Below are 18,308 nucleotides of genomic sequence, written 5' to 3'. Positions count from 1 at the left end.
AAGATACTTGGTATTCCTTCATGTGTGTGTGTGTGTGTGTACACTAGTACTCCATGTTATTCACCTTGTGAGTAACATGCACTGTCTTCTGTGCTGCTGTCGTCAGTTGAACATCTGCTCCAGTATGAGCAACCTGGAGTCACACTGTTCAGACGCGTTGCCCCCGGGGGCTTGACTCACTCCCAACCATTACATCAGATTCTTACCTAGTACCTATCCTGTATCATGCATCGCAATTCTCAAATCACTGTTTTGGGCACGATGCTAACCTGGCACCCATCAACACAAATCTCGTCACCGCTTCCTGCCTGCGTTTGTATTATTTGGATTCCGCTTCTGGATTTCCTGCTAAGACGCCGCACCGTACCGAATCAAACACACACAACAAAAAGGGAATTCAGAGTTATTATGATGGGTTTTTTATGGGGTACAGTGTATTATTAGCACATAAATGTGTGTTTTTTCATCTCTGCTTAGTTCCCCCCTCGTGCACAAAAGGGGGTTTAGAGCGTTCCTTTTCCGTTCGCGAACCTTGAGAAACATCAAATCGGTGCCACAAGTAGATCCCGTCTCCGCCGCTGAATGAGTGATTGATGGTGGCCTATTTTTAATGCATTGTTAAATGTGTAATGCATGGAGACACTTTCTAAAAGACCTGAGAGTGGGGAAGAGGGAAAACGAAGATGACAGAATGAGGTCAGGAGGAGAGAGGGGTGGGGAGGGGGCCTGGAGATGAGCACCTGATAGGTCTTCCTGTCACAGGACAAGGCAAGCACAAATAGAGCGTTGTTCTTCCAGCTGATGCTGTATCAGTCGGCAGAACTGTCTGCGAGCCCGCGCGCCTATTAAAAGTTTACCTTGTCTAAGCAAAGAGCACAGCCCTCCACTGTTTAGATTGTGGGTTTTGAGTAAAAGCGTGCGGGTGCTTGTGATGAAAGTGAATGTTTAATAAGGACATGAGCTTGTGATGGTTTTAAAGCTAAATAACTGTATGTGGCACAAATTTAAACTCCATTATTTTCAAGCAGAGATGAAACAAACATGCCATATTTAAACTCTAGATAGCTGAAAATACATTATTTTCTTTCTTTTTCATTTTTTGAGAAATACGATGACCTTTGGACCTTGAGATGGTTTCATACATCCTGACTTTGTACAAAGTGTTTGTTGCTCTCAAAGCTCTTGGCACTTCAAATGGAGAGCACAAGGAAACGCTGGTTCCACCTCGCATCACATCAAACCAGCAGGCTGCCATCTTTATGGACCTAATCGATTATCCTCGCTTTCCTCCGCACACAAACCCCACGACCGAACAAATAACAGCGAGCGTCAGGTTTACGCTCGTTATTATGACAGCTTAGCGGGAATCAATGTAATCCTTTTTCAGATTTACATACATGCACACCGTCGCTCCTCGGGATTGCGCGTTTAAAACCGTGAATGAAATTATTTTAGTTGCGCTTTAAAGACTCAATTTGAGCCATCTGACTGGGGAATGTGTTTGTGATTAGAGATGCCAAAAATATGTTTTTTTCCGGGGAGAACAGAGGGAGTAACACGCGTGCTTTCCTGCCCACACAGTCGTATATTGCCTGCTGCGCTGCACACTCGCACCTCTCTCTGTTCTGACATGAGAGAGGCAGTGACTCTGTGTCTCTTAGGCTTTTTGGCTGTTGGATACAACAGGGTGTTGGACAGGATATGGGAGTTCAATATGCTCATTTGTGCTGAAGCCAATTTGCACTGTTTTTGATCTCGCTCAACATGTATTTTATGTGTTCACCTTCATACATGCACATTTTGGAATCTGTCCTCTTTTTTTTGTGCTTTTAAGATTTCTATTTCACATTAAATTTGCATGGCACTTTATATGGCTTCATTTTGTATGTGTGCAGCTTAATAACTCACTTAATGGAAATCCAAGGTTCATACACTGCAGCGTCTGTCGGATACTAATTTGTCTCCTCAGTTAATGTAAATGCCAGCAGATAATCAACAAATGGCGCGGCGTTATCATGTCCCCAGCAGTAAAAGCTCACGACTGCCAGATGACACTGACACAATCGTGCTCCGGTACATCCTGGAAGAGGGTGACGTCAGTGTCAACATCGGCGAGAGAGAGCGAGAGCGGGGTGTCTGAGACCTTCTTTAGTAATCTCCGTACACACAGGGCTGGGATACGGCTCCCCACGGTGCTGCCCAGACTCCCCAGACTGTGGATTTAATTAAACAGTGTGAAATTAATTAATCAGTGGGGTGGCAGGTAAAAAGGACTTCTCACTGGAACGGCTCACACAACCAAGACAAGCATTTCATGAGCGCTGACAGTTATTAATTTGCTGTATGTTTTATTATAGTGTTTCTATATAGAGATGCTCAAAATTCGAAGGAGATTAAAAAAAAAGCCTGGCATGGGGAAAAAAGTCATGCAAATTATCAAAATAACAGCTCCCGAAAATCAAAGTGTAAACCTGTGTTTGATCTGTTCTATCAATTAATTAAAAAATTTCACTTCTGTATAATAATGTGGTGCAAATTAGATGGAAATGAGATAAAATATTCATTTAGTTATCTGGGGAATCTGCCTGGAGGGCTTTTTAGTCTTCAGTCTGGCTCAAAATGCTGTCCATATGGCAATTATGTACAGTAGTGTTGCAGGAGGATTGGTCTGATGCCTACTGGCAGAGAGGAGCCTGCCTGTGACAAACTGCTGCTAGGATCTGATGTGAGTTGAGGGAGATAATGAGGCTGTTGTAAGCCTTAAGTATAGAACCTGCCCCCGGGGTGGCATATCGTGGGGCTCGGGCTCCCTCATTGTTGCACGTGCTGCTGAAGATTAAAAACACATTTACTTTATTCTCATAAACTTTGTCAGTACTTCCCACAACTCTTTGGACAACTTCTGCTTTCATGTGGCAAACCTCTTGACATTGCTTTGTGGAGGAGCTGTTTTTCTTTTTCTTTTTTTTTTTTTGTAGTTTGTAGATGTGAAGTCTTGGATTTGATTCTGCTGTGAGCTATCTATAACTCTTTTTTTTTTTAAGCACCCCACCAGAGGAAGCGTAGGTTTCTCGGGTACATCCTACGGTGACTTTGACAAATGGCATATTTTGATAGAGAACCTTTTAACATTGATCCCATCAGGCATGGTTTTTCCAATTAAATTCCACTGGCGGGGTAAAGAAAAAGATAAAAATAAAAAAAAGATACGAGGGGAAAAGTATGATTTACATTGTTGGTTATGCAACGTTCTCTGAGAGATGCCATGCCCGCTGTATGGTAAAAGATAACTGTCCGCCTCTTGTGAGGAACTCTTGACAGCTACTGCAGGCGGGGAACCGTCACATATACGGCGTGTTCCTATGAAAACAATGGTGCAAATTCCATCACTGTGTCCAATTTAGACCTAGACCACACTACAGGTTTCCTTTCCGAGTGGGACCATGCAACCAAGTGCAATACACAGAAAAAGGGGGGGGGGGAAAACCATCTCTGCAGCATGTGCAGAGTAATTGAGTCACCCAGGAGAATCACTATAACGTGTCATGATATAGAACCTCGCTGAACGCAGGTGGCGCTGGACAATATTTACAGTTTTAACTTGATGAAATAAACAAGACAGACTTCCTTACAATATCAGCAGGCATTTAATTATTGGACATTAGGGGCTTGCATACTAAATAGGAGGGTGGGGGACAAAGAGAGAGAGAGAGGGAGGGTGGGAGAGAAAGGGAGTCAAGCGAACACTCCAGCCAATGGCAAGGAAACTTGAGAGAAACCTGCAAATGGCAGACTACTGGGCAGAGCTGCAAGCGGTCACTCAACCATGGGATTAAAAAGCATTTAAGCCTTGTACCAACACACACACACACACACACACACACACACACACTCACCATCGTCCAACCGTGTTATTTCTGGCAATTCTGGGGAGGGGGGGCAGCAGACAAATGTTCGGCGCCTGGGTTGCTATTGCACAGTGCAAAAACCAAAAAAAAAAAAAAAAAATGTGGGTTTACACATTCTTCAACGATGCCAGCTTCTATAAATGTGCCGCGGTGCTTTCTTGCAGAAAAGCATAATGAGCTGGCCCTAAAAGGGTTTCTATGTTCTGGTTAAGGTGCAAAATGGACTGTCACTACTGTTTATTCCATTCATGTCTGGATGTAATGGAAAACATGCAATCAAATGTAGGACACGTTTGCTTGAGCGGTTCACTTCACACTCCTGTTCACACTTCTAATGCCTCTCGGGCAACAACAGGCACATTTATGACAGGCTATTGACATATTTATAGCCAAGCCCCCCCGTCCCCCTCCCCCTTGTGAGTGCATGGGCTTGATTAGCACAAATCCATGCCACAATATACTGTAAATCATCAGCTAATGTGGAAACGTATTGAGAGTGTTGGGGCCGGTGAAAGTGCTTTTGATTCGGTGGTCACCAGAGTAGCGCGGACCCCTGCGCGGCGGTGCCTGTTTTGATGGGCAATGATGAAAGCACAGGTGGATGTGAGAAAGCTCCCCCCCCCCTCCCCGGGCTGCAGCCGACTCCTCTTCTGTGGTTTCCTATTAGCACAGGAGTGGAGGCTTGCAGTCTGGCTGCTGGGCACAGTGGGTCAGTGCTCACAAAGCTCTGTTTGTTCCCGGGCCTGCAGGGCTCCCAGGGTAAGCTTGGCTCCAGAGGGGGAGACAAACAAAAAGGCACCACTGTCTCACCCCTCACCCACCGAATCTGCTCCCCGACACATTCGTCTTTGCTGCTCAACGGGGGTACATTGCTCTTCTCAGGAGAAGAATGGCAAAAGGAAACAGGTTTTTTTTTTTTTTTTTAGAAACAGGGCCTCAGGATAGCACAACTGCTGCTATGTATTTATTTATTTTTTCAGTTTAAATGCCATTTTGAGTTGTTGCTTGTGGTGATGTGTGTTTTTTTCTCTCTCTCTCTCGTTTTGCTTTGTGTTTTTCATCTCCTTTTGTCTAGCTTAGACTCGGAGCTCTTTGTCTTGTGCCGCCGCTGTATCAACTTATTCAGAGTGAAACCCGAGGAAGGCGTCGACAGCAACAGGCAACATTACGCGTCGCATCTAAATTTGCGCGCCAGTCACTAACTTAAGAGATTACACGGCTAAGATATAAAAAAAGGCGTCTCTCAATTAATTAATGACTTCGAGGGTATCTCTTACCTCCATATAGGCTGTCTGCCTGTGATTTCTAAAGATGAAATAATGTGCACGGCGCTCCTCCAGCTGCTGTCAGGTCAGACATTCGCTGTTGTGCCGCAATCTTCAGTCCAAGTATAACTCCATTATTGAGGGGACTTTAAAATGGGAGCTGTGTGACACACAGCGGGATGATTTAGTTTAATGACCATGGCAGTGACAGTGCTGTGATGGAAATTGGACTCCCCCTGCAAATTTACATCACTTGAGGGTACTTGGGGCTCTTTTAGCGGCTGCACTCCAGAGCACGAGCCATCAGGAGGTCCTGGATATGTCATGCTTGTCACCTTCCTTTAAGTGCATCTGCAGACGTGGGAGAGGGATTAATATTATATAGCCTACGGAAGCACAGAGGCCGTCTTATCAGCACTGCAGATGTGATAAGCACCTCTACCCCCACGAAAAAAAAAAACCCAGGAAAGATCTCCGAGCAAAGAGACAAGCATCTCTTTGTGTTGTTTTCTCACCCCGCTCGAGAGTTTCAATGCGGCTTTAGCAGCAGATATGGTGCAATTTCACATCTGTTGTAATTTGATGTGCCTGGATCACCCTCTGTGAAATCGTCTTGATCACAACATGGCTCCTTTCAATTATTTAGAAAGTTGGCATATGGTTTTAGAGACCATAATCTGATTTCTTTTGATTTTGAGGTATTCAAAATAGCCAGTATATAGCAGAAGTCCCAATAACAGCTGGGCTGACTCTGTGATCATGTTATTTGGGAGCTTAGCATCCATAGAAAAGAAAAAAAATAGATTGATATATTTATTTCATAAAAATGTCACTTTTATGAAAATATTTTCCATCATCGCCATGACACTCATCTCACATTAGTTCACATCAATGCAGATGTCAGTGTGCACAAATTGCATTGCCCCCAAACTGATTCTGAGCTGTGAATGGAAGTTATGGCAACCATTGCTGTCACTTCAGTTTCATCAGAAAAGCACCCAGTGGAACCATGGAAACAAGATGTGACACAAAAAAAACATCTACATCAAAGCCAGCGTATACTGTAATTAGAATTTATTGAAGCCTACTCAGTCAGAGAAGGTGCATGATCTGCTGAGCCTTTGGATTCAGTCCCATACCTTCCATTAAACACAGTACAGCACATTAAGCTTTGGTAGGCTATTAAATGATGCAAAAATGAATGTGCTCATTTGTGAGGCTTGTTGCTTCAAATAGGAATACGGCTTGTATGTCGTCCAGTTTTACTGTATGGAAGGAAGCAGCATAAGAGAAAAGCACGTATATGCAAAATATAAAAAAAAAAATGGAATTATAGATGCATCATGAACTGCATTTCATGCTAACAGGTGTATGTTTCTGGCAATATTTAGATACAAATAAATATATGCATGAAACTGAAGGTTTAGAGACTTTGTGTGTCTTCAAAAACAACAAAGCAGTGTCTTTACACAACACCCAAGATTCGTGCCACCCACCAGCGGCAGGGCATAATGACTCGGCAAGCGACCTGGCATCCTCTGTGGTTGTAAGGCCACGGCCAGTATCCACGCAGGGGCTCGCATATCCTCTGACAGTGAGTGTAGCTGCGTTGGCATTCCGAGCAGCAGATCCCCTGGTGGTCTAACATGGTGTCAAAGGTCATGGCTCCTTCCTCTGCGACCCCTCGGCTGCGCTGCAGTTTTGAAGCAATGTTCATTTTGAAACAGCAATCTCTTTTTTTTCTAATATACTCATTTGCAATTCAAATCTTTTTCCAAAACTTCTCATCCTCCCAAACATGTGACTAAAGTTCTCTGAGGCGGCATGAATTTTTATAACCAATGGGAATTTTCACTTCAGTGCAGAGGTTCATCAACTTCATCAACAACTGCAGCTGTTTCCCCAGTGGCCTCCAATCATAGCACCGTAGCACTAATATGACATCTACTCGACGGCGGCTGCGGCGGCGGCATATCAGCTGGCAGAGATTAGCACATTTCCACTCCGCGGTGCTTCTATTTCTGTGAAAATGCATTTTTTAACAAGGCTGGCGTTTTACGCGCGCCGTGTTATGAAGTCATCCGAGAACGTGTTGACAAAACAGAGAAACTTCAATCCCTAATGTTACTTTAAGGGATGCTGCGGGGCTCAGTGTGTATCTCTCTTGGTAGTTAATCAAAAATGCACCAACTCTGGAGTCTTGTTTATCATAAACAGTGTTGTTGATGCAGTCGGTATACTCACGTGGTAGGGGTTTTCGGGGTTGTACGCTGACCCCGCAGCAGACTGAGCCCCCTCCTCTTCTTCCACCACTCTGGAGGTGGCGTCTTCTGCGTGACTCACCGGGCTCCTCTCATCGGCAGCTGCCTCCGTCTCCTCTGTGTTAAACTGCCGTTTGGCTCGCTGTGCGTCTCTCTTTCTCCTCTCCCCATCTGTTACCGCGGCCACGAGAGGCAAGAGTATTGGGTCAACATCCACAAGACGCCGTACACGTCCTCAGAGCTCAATCCTACATCGCCGGGGCTGTCTCGGATGTCCTGAATAATTCAATTAGCAGCAGTGATTTCAAGCAGCCCTGCATATTTCAAGATCATTCTTTTTTAATAGAAGACCGGAGTCTTTTTTGGTGTATTCTAAATGTGGAGTATGTTCAAGATGTTCAAGTGCTTTCACCAACTTCTCAGATGAGGCTGTGTGTGTGTGTGTGTGTGTTTTTTACAAGTGTGCCAGCAGATAAGCAGGGCAACCGCAAACCCATGCTTTGAATGAACTATGAAATAATGTACAATAATTCCAAAGGGATGGATCATGCTCTTTGATAGCACGCCCGTTTTTATAGACTCTGTGGGATGGAGTGAAGAAATACATCATATGTAGAAAAGAAGAGAAGAAGAGCAACCTTTAGGGTAGGTGGGTTGGAGCCAGTAAATGGGAAGTTCCCCACAAAGACCCAGGATTTTAGTGCTCAGAAAGCCGGTGTCCTGCAGCGGCTGCTCCGCAGAAACCCAGATGAGGAACTCCTCATCAGACCTCACTGGAATGACTTCATCTGTCTGGCAAAAAGAAACACATAACATCCTTGAAATAGAAAAAGAAATGAGGAATGTACCCTATCATTTCTTCTTTTTTTTATCAATGTTGTGCATATATAAATATATATACCAGGTCAAACATCAGCGACTCTTTGTCCTGAGCTCCCATGTGTGGAAGGTTGGCTTTGATTTGAGACTTTATGTAACACTTTCCCCCTCCGAAGAAGCGGATTCCGGTTATTCCCTGCACCAAATCACAGAGAGGCCATGTTTACACTCACGGCTTTGCTACTTGGCTTAGCACACAGAAAGTCCCGGCTGAGCTACCTCGGGAAGAAGAGAACAAGGACAAACTCACTCACAGTTTGAAAGTCATGAATCTCCACAGCCTCCTCGGCTCCGCTCCCCGTTTTAAATCTCTCCAGGTTGTTGTCTGAATCGATTTCCACAGAGCCCGGCCTCACCTCCCCGTTGATGTTCATACTGTAACGGACATTATAAACCTGCCGGCGTTCAAGGTGAAACGTTAAAAAAAAAAAAAATGACTGATTAGTCAAGTTACGCCAACAGGAATGAGATACAGAAAGAAAAATGGAACAAAAAAATGCTCCTATTTCTCATGCAATCACTCTGCAAAGTAATTATTGGTGTTGCTTCTCTTAAAGAAATCCTGTGTTTTTTTTTTTTTCCAGCACACTGAGAATTGAGCAAAAAGCACCACAGGGCATGCTGCTGCAGACCTTGATGGGGATGTTTGCCCTCCAGGTAAGCTCAATATGACACATGGAAATAACACTAATTTATATAAGATGGAGCAGAGGTAGCAGGATTTTTTTTCCTTTTGCCATTGTAACAGAATTAATGATGCAATTTCCCTGCGATTATGATTGGAGTATCTCTCATTAACAGAAATACCTCTTCTCCTCTTACAATAATGCCTCCAATAAATTGTTTTTTATTATCAGATAATCTACTTCAGATCAATCCCCGCAGTAAAAGCATCCCAGAGCACCCCTTTCGTTTACTTTGGATATCTGTTATTTGGAGGCGCACAAACACCTACATTCCTATCGCTGCCTTTCCACAGGTAGAGAGCGGCCATGGACGCACACAGCATCAGCAGAGCGCCGACAATAAGAGCCACGGCTCCGAACCTCAGGAGGCGAGTGGCCGTAGTGGAGGTCGGCGTGCCGCTTTGGTCCTTCACAAAAGCCCAGAAGATGCAAAGTAAGACGCACACTCAGAGCCGATCACGTCCCTGGAACCTCTATTTACAAGTCACGGATGTCAATTATATTTCGAGTCAAAAACTTCTTAAGCCCGTCTTACCGGAGGCGTGCAGTGTTCAAAACAGCCGGATCCATGAGTGGTATTTTGGATTTTTTCCATAGTCTCTCTCATGTTGTCCTCTATAATTCTTCCACTAATGCCGCTGCTCCTCTCTGGAGGATCAGGTTATCCACCAGGAGGCTTCCTGACGTTCCAGTGTGAATGACGCACAGTTGATATAAATTCTTTGAGCTAAATTCTTCGTTTGAATGTGAGCCTGCGGGTCCAGTTAGACTCCAGCAATGTCGGCCATCCAGTGGAATCAAACTGAAACGGGACTATTGAAGCATCTGGGATTCATCAGTCGTGATGTAATGGTTGGTGGAGAGATTGTTAACTGATCTTTGAGGCAGTGTTCAGAGGAACATATTACCTCAGTCATGCTTTGTGCCTTTCATTTAATCATCCACCTCTTATAGTTGGACAATTAATATGAATATTAGAGATTTTCTTCTGTTTTAGGTTGAACAGACTCCATGTTGTCATATCCAGAGGGTTTTCTATCCTGACAATATGCTACAGGACAGCACTGACTGACACAATCAGAAACGCACACATACATGACCTTTACTTGATTATTCATTTTCCGATTCGACAATGGTAGAAAGGTCGTTTCGTGGCCAAGGTTACTCAGCCCTTATCACAACTTAAAACGAAGAAATGTTGGAAGAAAAGAGATTCAAATGTGCAGTGCGGCTGTTGCTTGGAAACAGATTGAAGCAAATATTTGGATAATTGGTAAGCCGGGAGGCAATCAGAAAAGGTGAGGGGATTCTTTGACCTTCGGAAAAAATATGTAATTGTAAGAGGATTTGATTAGAAATGGAGTATCTGCATGCAAATTAAGGCCGCCCAGTAACTACATTGTGTAAAATGGAAAAAACATTGGCTTATGTTTGCTATCAATTTAAGTGTATTGTCAGGGAACCGCATTTTATTTATTGTGGCTTATAAGCCTTTGAGGCCAAATGAAATGCATTCAGTTGGCTAATTGAGGTTATTCTGCGTGCTTTTCTGAATATTTTCCTCAGGGCAAGTCATTGCTCTTCCTATACGATTACATTGAGTCGTGCAAGTGCAGAAAGGTCGCGTTTTAAACGGTGGTTGAACAGCAAAACAACTTTGCATTTAACTGTTTATTTGTGCAACAATGTGACAAAAATCTACCACAAACATGGTAATCGTTCAGATTGATTGTTTTTCCACAGCGGAGAGGCCCCCACTTCCAGCCCAAAATGTCCGTATAGGTCATGCCCCCCTTAAATAGTAACACATGCTCTTGAAAATTCATAATAAAATTCTTCTTTACATTGAATCATTATTAAAAAATATATTATTAATGTACAAAAATCTTGCATATTACACATGATACATTGAACAGTCTTATATGAGCCAAAACACACATGACATATTACAAAAACACTGCCACGATCCCACATAGATTCAATTAAGATAAAAGAACTGTACAGTAAAAAGACAGGATCCCTTTTTTTTTTATCTTTTTTACGAGTTTGTGTACTCTGGAATGGACATCTCATCTGTTTCCTGTATTCTGGCTGGCGTCGGTGGACCGACGAGAATATAATCAAACTCCTGGTGTTGGACTTTTTCGTACACACTTTGCAGGCCGTTAGTTTTGGGTATGTGAGCCGGGTAGTAGTTTTCCCTCCCGGTGTTCCGGGGCAGTGAAGCAGTCTTGCTGAAAGTGGACAGATGCGGTCCGCAGGCCATGCTCGTGTTGGGCCTTGTAGCCGAGGGGCTCCAGCAACGGTCCGAGTGTCCCAACACTTTGCACTCGCTTGTACATGCCCAGAGACCTGTGGAGAACAGCAGTGCTGTCAGGGTGTAATACGAATACATTCTGCTGGATCACCTGGGGGGAGGGTGTTTGGTGTGAAAGGCCAGGTAACATCAATCAATCCAGTGCATTAGAAACATTGTTGTAACTGGGTGGTGCATATACTATAAGGAAAATCCATGTCACAGTGCATGGATTTCACCTCTACATCCCCTCATTTCTCCCAAATTCCTATTCTGCAATTTCTTTCTCAGAATGTTTTAGTGACACTCACTGTTTGTCGGCGGCGACTCTTTTTTGTGCACATCTCCGCTTATGTCCGAATCACTGTCATTGAAGTCACTGTCCCCTTTCCCGCTGTCCTTGCCACTGATGTGGGGATCTCTCGCTGAGATCGTCGTGAATGAATTGCCCTTCCATATTGTTATCGGCCTGACCGTTTCTTTCCCGTACCCCGGCAGCGTGGAATAGCCCTGTTGAAGACACAAACGGCAGAGATTTTAAGTCAAGATACAAAGTTGGGTGCGAGAGACACTTTTTTTTTAAAAGAAAATCTCATAAAAGTAATGTCTTACCTTTAATTTCCCGTCCATCACCCTGCTGTTTGACTCGAAGATGCCTGCTGTCTGCCTGCCGTCCTCGCAGCCTGCCTCTGCTGTGTTGCTGCTGGCCAATGGGGGCTTCTCTGGAAATGGATGGGCATCAAACACTTTGCCTTTGTGGTTGGCAATCAATGAGTCAACGTGAGCACTCTCCACGTCCTCCACATTCGGTGCGTCTTCTTTATCCTCATACCCCCCCTCCCTCGTCTCCTTTTTCCGCCGGCTGCAAATGGTTGTGATGAGAACGATCGCCAGCAGGAGAAGGGAGCAGCTCCCTGCCAGGACAATGATTATGGCGATGGACATGTCCCATTCAAAGAGCTCCTCGCTGCCATTTTGAGCCGAGGAAGGCATGCTGGGTAGGGCTCCTTCTATGAAACTGAAGTGTATAATGGCTGTGGAGCTGAGTGCCGGGGAGCCACCGTCACTGACTGACACTGTGACTTTGACGTTGTCCGCGAGGTCGTACGTCAGCTGTCTGCTCACGCGCACCTTCCCTGTGTCTTTGTTGATGGAGAAGCCCAGGTGTCCCCCCTCTGTGATCCTGTAGGACAGCTGTGCGTTGACGCCCTCATCAGCATCCGTGGCCTTTATCTGGGTCACCACATAACCCGCAGGTGCGTCTTTGGGCAGGAAAACCTCGGAGGAGCCTTTGTAAAGTGGGGGCTCCATGATGGAAGGCTGATTGTCGTTCTGGTCCACTATTTTCAGCCTGATGACAGCTGTGCTCTGCAGCTGTGGTGACCCCCCGTCGCTGGCCTGGATGTGTATGTCCAGCAGTTTCATCACTTCGTAGTTAAAACTCCTCAGTGCATAGATGGAGCCAGACACCGAGTTCAGAGACACAAAGGTGTTGACAGGAGAGCCCATGATGACGCTGTCCACCAACCTGTAGGTGATTTTCCCGTTGTTGCCCAGGTCCGCGTCCGTGGCCTCCACGGTGGTGATGTACGCGCCCGGGGCGTTGTTCTCCGCCACCGAAACTTCCTGGACGGCTTTGGAGAAGTGAGGGGCGTTGTCGTTCTCATCGCTGAGTCTGATGGTGTACTGGGTGATCTTCCTGAGCGCTGGTGACCCGAAGTCCTCGGCCATGACGGTCAAGTTGTACTCGCTGATCCTCTCCCGGTCCAGCGGCGCCGCCGTCACGATCATGTAGCTGTCCTCGTAGGCCTGCCGGAGTTTGAAGTGGTCGTGGCCGTACAGCGTGCAGTGGACCTGGCCGTTCACGCCCGCGTCCCTGTCCAAGGTGCTGATCAGCGCCACCAGGCTGTCCTTGTCCGCCGCCTCGCTGATGTACGCGCTGCCCGTGGTGATGGAGGTCATCGGGGTGATGCTGATCTCCGGGGCATTGTCGTTCACGTCCGTGACGTGGACGATGATTTTGCACACGGACGGGGTCGGGTTGGGTCCCAGGTCCGTCGCCTGCACGTCCAGCTCGTAAGTGCTTTTGTCCTCAAAGTCCACGGGGCTGCGGAGCGTCAGGCGACCCGATTTGTGATCCACTTGGAAAAGTTCTCGGATCTCGTGAGAGACCTGTTTCCCGAACCCGTAGACCACCTCTCCGTTCAGACCCTCGTCGGCGTCCACTGCGTTCAAGTCCAGGATGAGCGCGCCGACCGGCGCGTCCTCTGGCAAACTGACGGAGAAACTACTCTGGTCAAACACGGGGCTGTTGTCGTTAAAATCGGTCACTTTGATCGTGATCTTCGTTGACCCCGATCGGTGAGGGTTCCCGCCGTCTGTGGCGACCAGCTCCACGGTGTAGGACGACTGCGTCTCCCTGTCTAGCTCTTTCATTAGCACCAATTCCGCATATTTAACCCCATCCGCTCTCAGGAGCACATCGATGGTGAAGTGACTGTTGACGGATATCTGATAGCTTTGGATGTAGTTTGACCCGACGTCTGCGTCCGCGGCGGGGTCCAAGGGGACGCGGGACCCCGCCGCCGCGTTCTCGGAGATCTCCACCAGAGACTCCCTGTTCGGGAACTCCGGAGAGTTGTCGTTGATGTCCTTTATCTCCACCTCGACGTGGATCAGTCTGTAGCGCTCTTTGGAGAAATTGACCACGTCAAAAGTGACGAGACACTGTAGAGTGTGTCTGCAGATCCGCTCCCTGTCGATCCGTTCCCCGACGGCCAGCTCCCCGTCGCTCTCCCTCACCCTGATGAAGGAGTCGTTGAATTGTTTCATCATCCTGAAATTGGTCTTGGAGGAGTGAGACAGGCTCAAGGACATGTCCTTGGCGAGGTTTCCGATCACCGTACCTGGCGCGTCCTCCTCGTTGGTCTGGTATCGGATTGTGTTGCCCTCGGACTGGGCAGGCGAGGCGAACACAAACTGATGGATCGACAGTATAAACATCCACCGGTGCCAATAAGTTGCACTTTTGCCCCGTGCCATCCTCGTCGTAATCCTCCCCGCGGTAAGGAGCCTCATTGTGCGCCGAACGGATGAGAGCGCATGCAGTTCACCTCCGGACTGAGCTCTCCATGCAGCTCCCGCGCTTTAGCGACTGAACTGCGCTGCGAAGTGAAAGTTACGCGCAGCCAGTCGGATACGCTTGTTGCCTCGCCTTCAATAGGGCTCAAAATTCTGCAGTGGCGGGGTTTATACGGCTCCTCATGCTAATGAGACGAAGTGTGACCAATCCCTCGCTGTAGAATTAAAAATACCCCCTCGTGAAGAAAAGAAGAAGCTCTAAGCCTGTTTTTTTTAGTGTAGACACTGAAGTGAAGTTGCAAAACAGAAGGAAAAAAGGGGCAGAGAGATATGCCATTGCTTGGAGATAGTCCCTGCACTGTTTATCGTCTTTTTACAGACATTACCAAGTGATGGTTTTATTTCGCAAAAGCCTATTTCTTCTCCTTTTGATGTTTGCTGTATTGTCTTTTTTTTGTTGCGTGCCTGCGCGCTTAGTGGGTGTGTGCCAACACGTCCTCATTGTGTGCGCACAAGACTAGGTTTGGTCCAGGATATGGTTTATTTGAAAAAATGCTAATTAATTAATAATTGAACATTTTCCTCCCCGCTGTACTTATGAAGATGATCAGCTAATGAATAAAGACTCTCACTGAGAGATATGTGCTATAATATCGAGAGGTTGTTTATCTTTTCCAGTCATGCATTAGACATTACATCCTGCCTCTCCCCTGGTTTATGTAGGCTACTGATACATGTTTATCTCCTGGGTTTGGAGTCCAACCTTCCACTCTGCAAACATAATGTCCAACTCTTATGAATTTAAAATGACAATAGATTCACATATGATAATACACTGTGTTGTCTAAAGTATGTGATATTTGTGCACTCAGGGCTGTTTTTAAGCCCTTTGGTTCCAGTTGATACAAATCTTAAAGCTGCAGCATACACTGGTATTTAAAACAAAAGTGTGCTTCCAACTTCCTGGCAGGGATTTCCTATTTTAACATGACAATGCCCCCGCGCACAAGGAGAATGTCTAGTTGTCAGAGTTTGGTGTGGACGGGCTTGACTAGTCTGCACAGAGCAGTGATTTTAGCCCAATCCGACACCTGACTGCAGGTCTAATTGCCCAACAGGACCATCTCCTAATGCTCCTGTGGCTGAGGGAGTAAAACAAAATCCCATTTTTTTTATAGACATTCATCCTAGAAGGGCAGAGGGTGTTCTAGCAGAATATGAATGCCTTTGGTTTTAGAATGGCATGAACAAACACTCAGGTGTCCACATACTTTTTATTATTATTATTATTTTTACATTAGACACATTACAACACCACCATAATTATGTCTTCACCTCTCTGAAACATATGTCTACTGTATTGGATTGCAACATGTGTTATGTACAGGTGTATGTTCAATCTGGTTAAGCTTATATTTTCCACATTTTCAAAAGGGAATGTAAGCATCAATATCATACAAATATCTGTAAATCTTCACTAAGGATCAAGATTAGATTCCATCAAGCGCATGTTTGGATGCTCTGTCCAACCTCTAGTGGACCTGGATATGATGTATGATTTCTTTCTTAATTAGATGCACTTTTTTGTTGCTGTGGAGACCACATAGGAAAACCCAAAGAATAATTGTTCTACTACCCAGGATCTGGATAGAAGTCCCATGTTTGGGGGCCTCTGCTCACAATTTATCTCTGACTACTTACTTCTCACTTCTCCATCTAGCGTATATCTTAATGGAGCGTGAAGGAGAGTTGTTGACAGTTTGTGTGTATTTCCCCCAGAACAATTCATTAGTCAGCCATGCAGTCCACACCATGCTGCGGTAACGATAATCTGAAACACAACGCTAACAATATAGTAATAATGATCTCAAACATTGTGAAAAGCCCACAGAGACACATTGAAAAAGGAAAAAGGCTACACTTAACAACAAAGGTAGGTGGGCAATTTTACAAAGCTTTCCAGTTAATGGAGAAAACAAGCGTGACAGATTGTATTTGTTTCTTCGAGCACATTTACGAATAAACTCTGTTTGGATCATTTTTTTGCAATAAGATGTAATTACAGTATTAAAACTGCTCTAAAAAATATTAATATTTCTAATCATCTATAGATTCCCTTGAAGCTGCCAACATTTTTTTAACAACATTGTTAACATTTTTGTTGTCGAACTGATCCACTCAAATAGAAATATACAAAGGGACCTAAATTTGTATTGCAATGGGGTACAGTGAAATTGACACAGAAAGGATATGTTGTCGAGGAATGTGATGATTACTTCAAGGTTTGATCCAGCAACTTTATATTTGAAGAGAGAAAATGCGAGGAAAGTACACTGAATTCAATCAGGCATCCTCCTGAAATGTTCTGTCACCTCTTTTTGTCCCACCTTCAATCAAATCCTGAAAAACTTAGCTTTTATTTCTTGTATGCCAGGTTTAAAATAAAATAAGTCTAAGGTAATGGCCTTGATAAAGTGCCGTCTAGGTTCCTTTCCAGTGGAGAAAATGATAAAGTGCTCGCTTAGCCACCCTCCCATTTATGGAGACAAGATAAAGTGCACTCTAGGGTACATTCCAGTGGAGAAAATGTATTGAAGTTCCCTCCAGAATGCCCTTCAGGTGCAGAAAATGTAGCGAAGCGCCCTATAGGGGTGCCATTCCAGTGGAGAAAACATGATAAAATGCTTCCAGGCTGCTATTCCAGTGGAGAAAACATGATACGATGTCTCCAGGCTGCCATTCCAGTGGAGAAAACATGATACGAGTTCTCCGGGCTGCCATTCCAGTGGAGAAAACATGATACAATGCATCTAGGCTGCTATTCCAGTGGAGAAAACATGATACATTCCTCTAAGGTTCTTTTCCAGTGGAGAAAACATGATACAATGATGTGCCTTGTATGATGCAGTGTCATTTAGACTCACCACTTGCCTGAATAATGTCTTCACGCTGGTACCCTTTTATTTCTTCCACCCGACTCCATCACTGTTTCCTTCACTGTGTTTTTGTGAGGCTCCCTGCTCTCACACAGGTCCATGGGTGACATTGTCTTGTTTCCATTAAGAGGCTAAATTTGGAGGTGCTTGGAGAGCAAATAGAGAAAAATGACGGCGTTAACATCACACTGAGATGGATTTTGTGAAAATACCGTTTTCAATAAAAGTGGCACTAAGCAATATTGTCATAGAAACAATAGATCAAATGACTGTGTGCAATATAAAAGGTGTTGCTAGCGGTGACAAGACGGAGCATTATCACCCGACTCTACATTCCATCAGCCATATGAAGGGTCTCAGTATTTTTTAAGTTTATCATCATGGCTTTATGCTCTCACCAGTGCCATCGCTTGCAGCAGCAGGCAGCTACTTGAGCAGCAAAGAGACAAAACAGCAGAATGAAACAGTAGCTGGGGAATATTGTGGAGTATTTGTTATCAGGAGTTGGTGAAGACCAGTGAATATTGGACCTGACAAACTCAAAGTTGAAATATCGCATTGACTGGAGGGTTTCATATTGCAGCCGAAAGCTGGTTTACTATTATTCTCGTGAAAATAATGCTACCTGTTTAGCTGTGCTAATATTCTTCAAGGTCTTGTCAGGCCCAGACAAATTAGTACAACTGTTGGTGTCATGAATTGTGGTTCAATAATGAACTGTTTTCTTTCAGCTCATAATATAATACGTTGGCTGATATAACTTTAATGAGAGCAGAGGTGAGCGTCGCTTCAGTGTGGGCGGTTCTTTTTTTGGATTACATCAAACCAGGTCAAATGGCTGTGCTGATAGATGGATTAATGTACTACAATGCAGCATTAGTTTGAACTGGGACGCGGAAGAGTTTATGTGCATTTATGATCATTAAATGTTTGTTCGTGTTTGAGAAGGTTATTTAGCAGATGGTTGTTTTTATTGTGCTGTGCAAATTCCACAGT

General features: G+C 44.9%; 3 protein-coding genes across 3 annotated transcripts in view; 1 reads left to right on the top strand and 2 right to left on the bottom strand.

Moving 5' to 3' along the window:
- The window catches only part of LOC311021503 (endothelin receptor type B-like), a gene marked incomplete at its 3' end in the record, with an annotated part of 3,979 nt that extends 3,804 nt beyond the window's left edge, over window positions 1-175 (top strand). The window contains exon 8 of the mRNA XM_084022105.1: window positions 107-175. Within this exon, the coding sequence (XP_083878231.1) occupies window positions 107-175 (69 nt within the window). The remainder of the gene's footprint in view (window positions 1-106) is intronic.
- A 6,463-nt stretch (window positions 176-6,638) lies between these two features.
- LOC311021502 (leukocyte cell-derived chemotaxin 1-like) lies at window positions 6,639-9,606 on the bottom strand (the record flags this gene model as incomplete). Its single annotated transcript, XM_084022104.1, has 7 exons — window positions 6,639-6,866; window positions 7,418-7,605; window positions 8,073-8,226; window positions 8,336-8,449; window positions 8,568-8,708; window positions 9,269-9,406; window positions 9,535-9,606. 7 exons carry the CDS (start codon window positions 9,604-9,606, stop codon window positions 6,639-6,641), a joined length of 1,035 nt encoding a protein of 344 aa, XP_083878230.1.
- Window positions 9,607-10,705: 1,099 nt separating this feature from the next.
- On the bottom strand, window positions 10,706-14,491 carry LOC311021554 (protocadherin 8). Its single transcript, XM_084022161.1, has 3 exons — window positions 11,908-14,491; window positions 11,607-11,805; window positions 10,706-11,351 (listed from the first exon to the last, which is right to left on the bottom strand). The coding sequence occupies exons 1-3, from the start codon at window positions 14,371-14,373 to the stop codon at window positions 11,038-11,040; spliced, it is 2,979 nt and encodes a 992-aa protein (XP_083878287.1). The 5' UTR covers window positions 14,374-14,491; the 3' UTR covers window positions 10,706-11,037.
- Between the last annotated feature and the right edge of the window lie 3,817 nt (window positions 14,492-18,308).

This window comes from Eutrigla gurnardus (genome assembly GCF_963514095.1).
Source record: "Eutrigla gurnardus genome assembly, chromosome: 12".
Lineage (NCBI taxonomy): Eukaryota > Metazoa > Chordata > Actinopteri > Perciformes > Triglidae > Eutrigla > Eutrigla gurnardus.
Note: the sequence above shows the minus strand (reverse complement) of the source record. Positions and strands in the feature narration are given on the sequence as shown.

Coding starts and splice junctions, on each gene's coding strand:
- LOC311021554 (XM_084022161.1), bottom strand. CDS start 14,373: ATGAGGCTCCTTACCGCGGGGAGGATTACGACGAGGATGGCACGGGGC. Junction 11,806..11,907: donor TGATGGACGGGAAATTAAAG/GTAAGACATTAC, acceptor TGTCTTCAACAG/GGCTATTCCACGCTGCCGGG. Junction 11,352..11,606: donor AGAGTCGCCGCCGACAAACA/GTGAGTGTCACT, acceptor TGTTCTCCACAG/GTCTCTGGGCATGTACAAGC.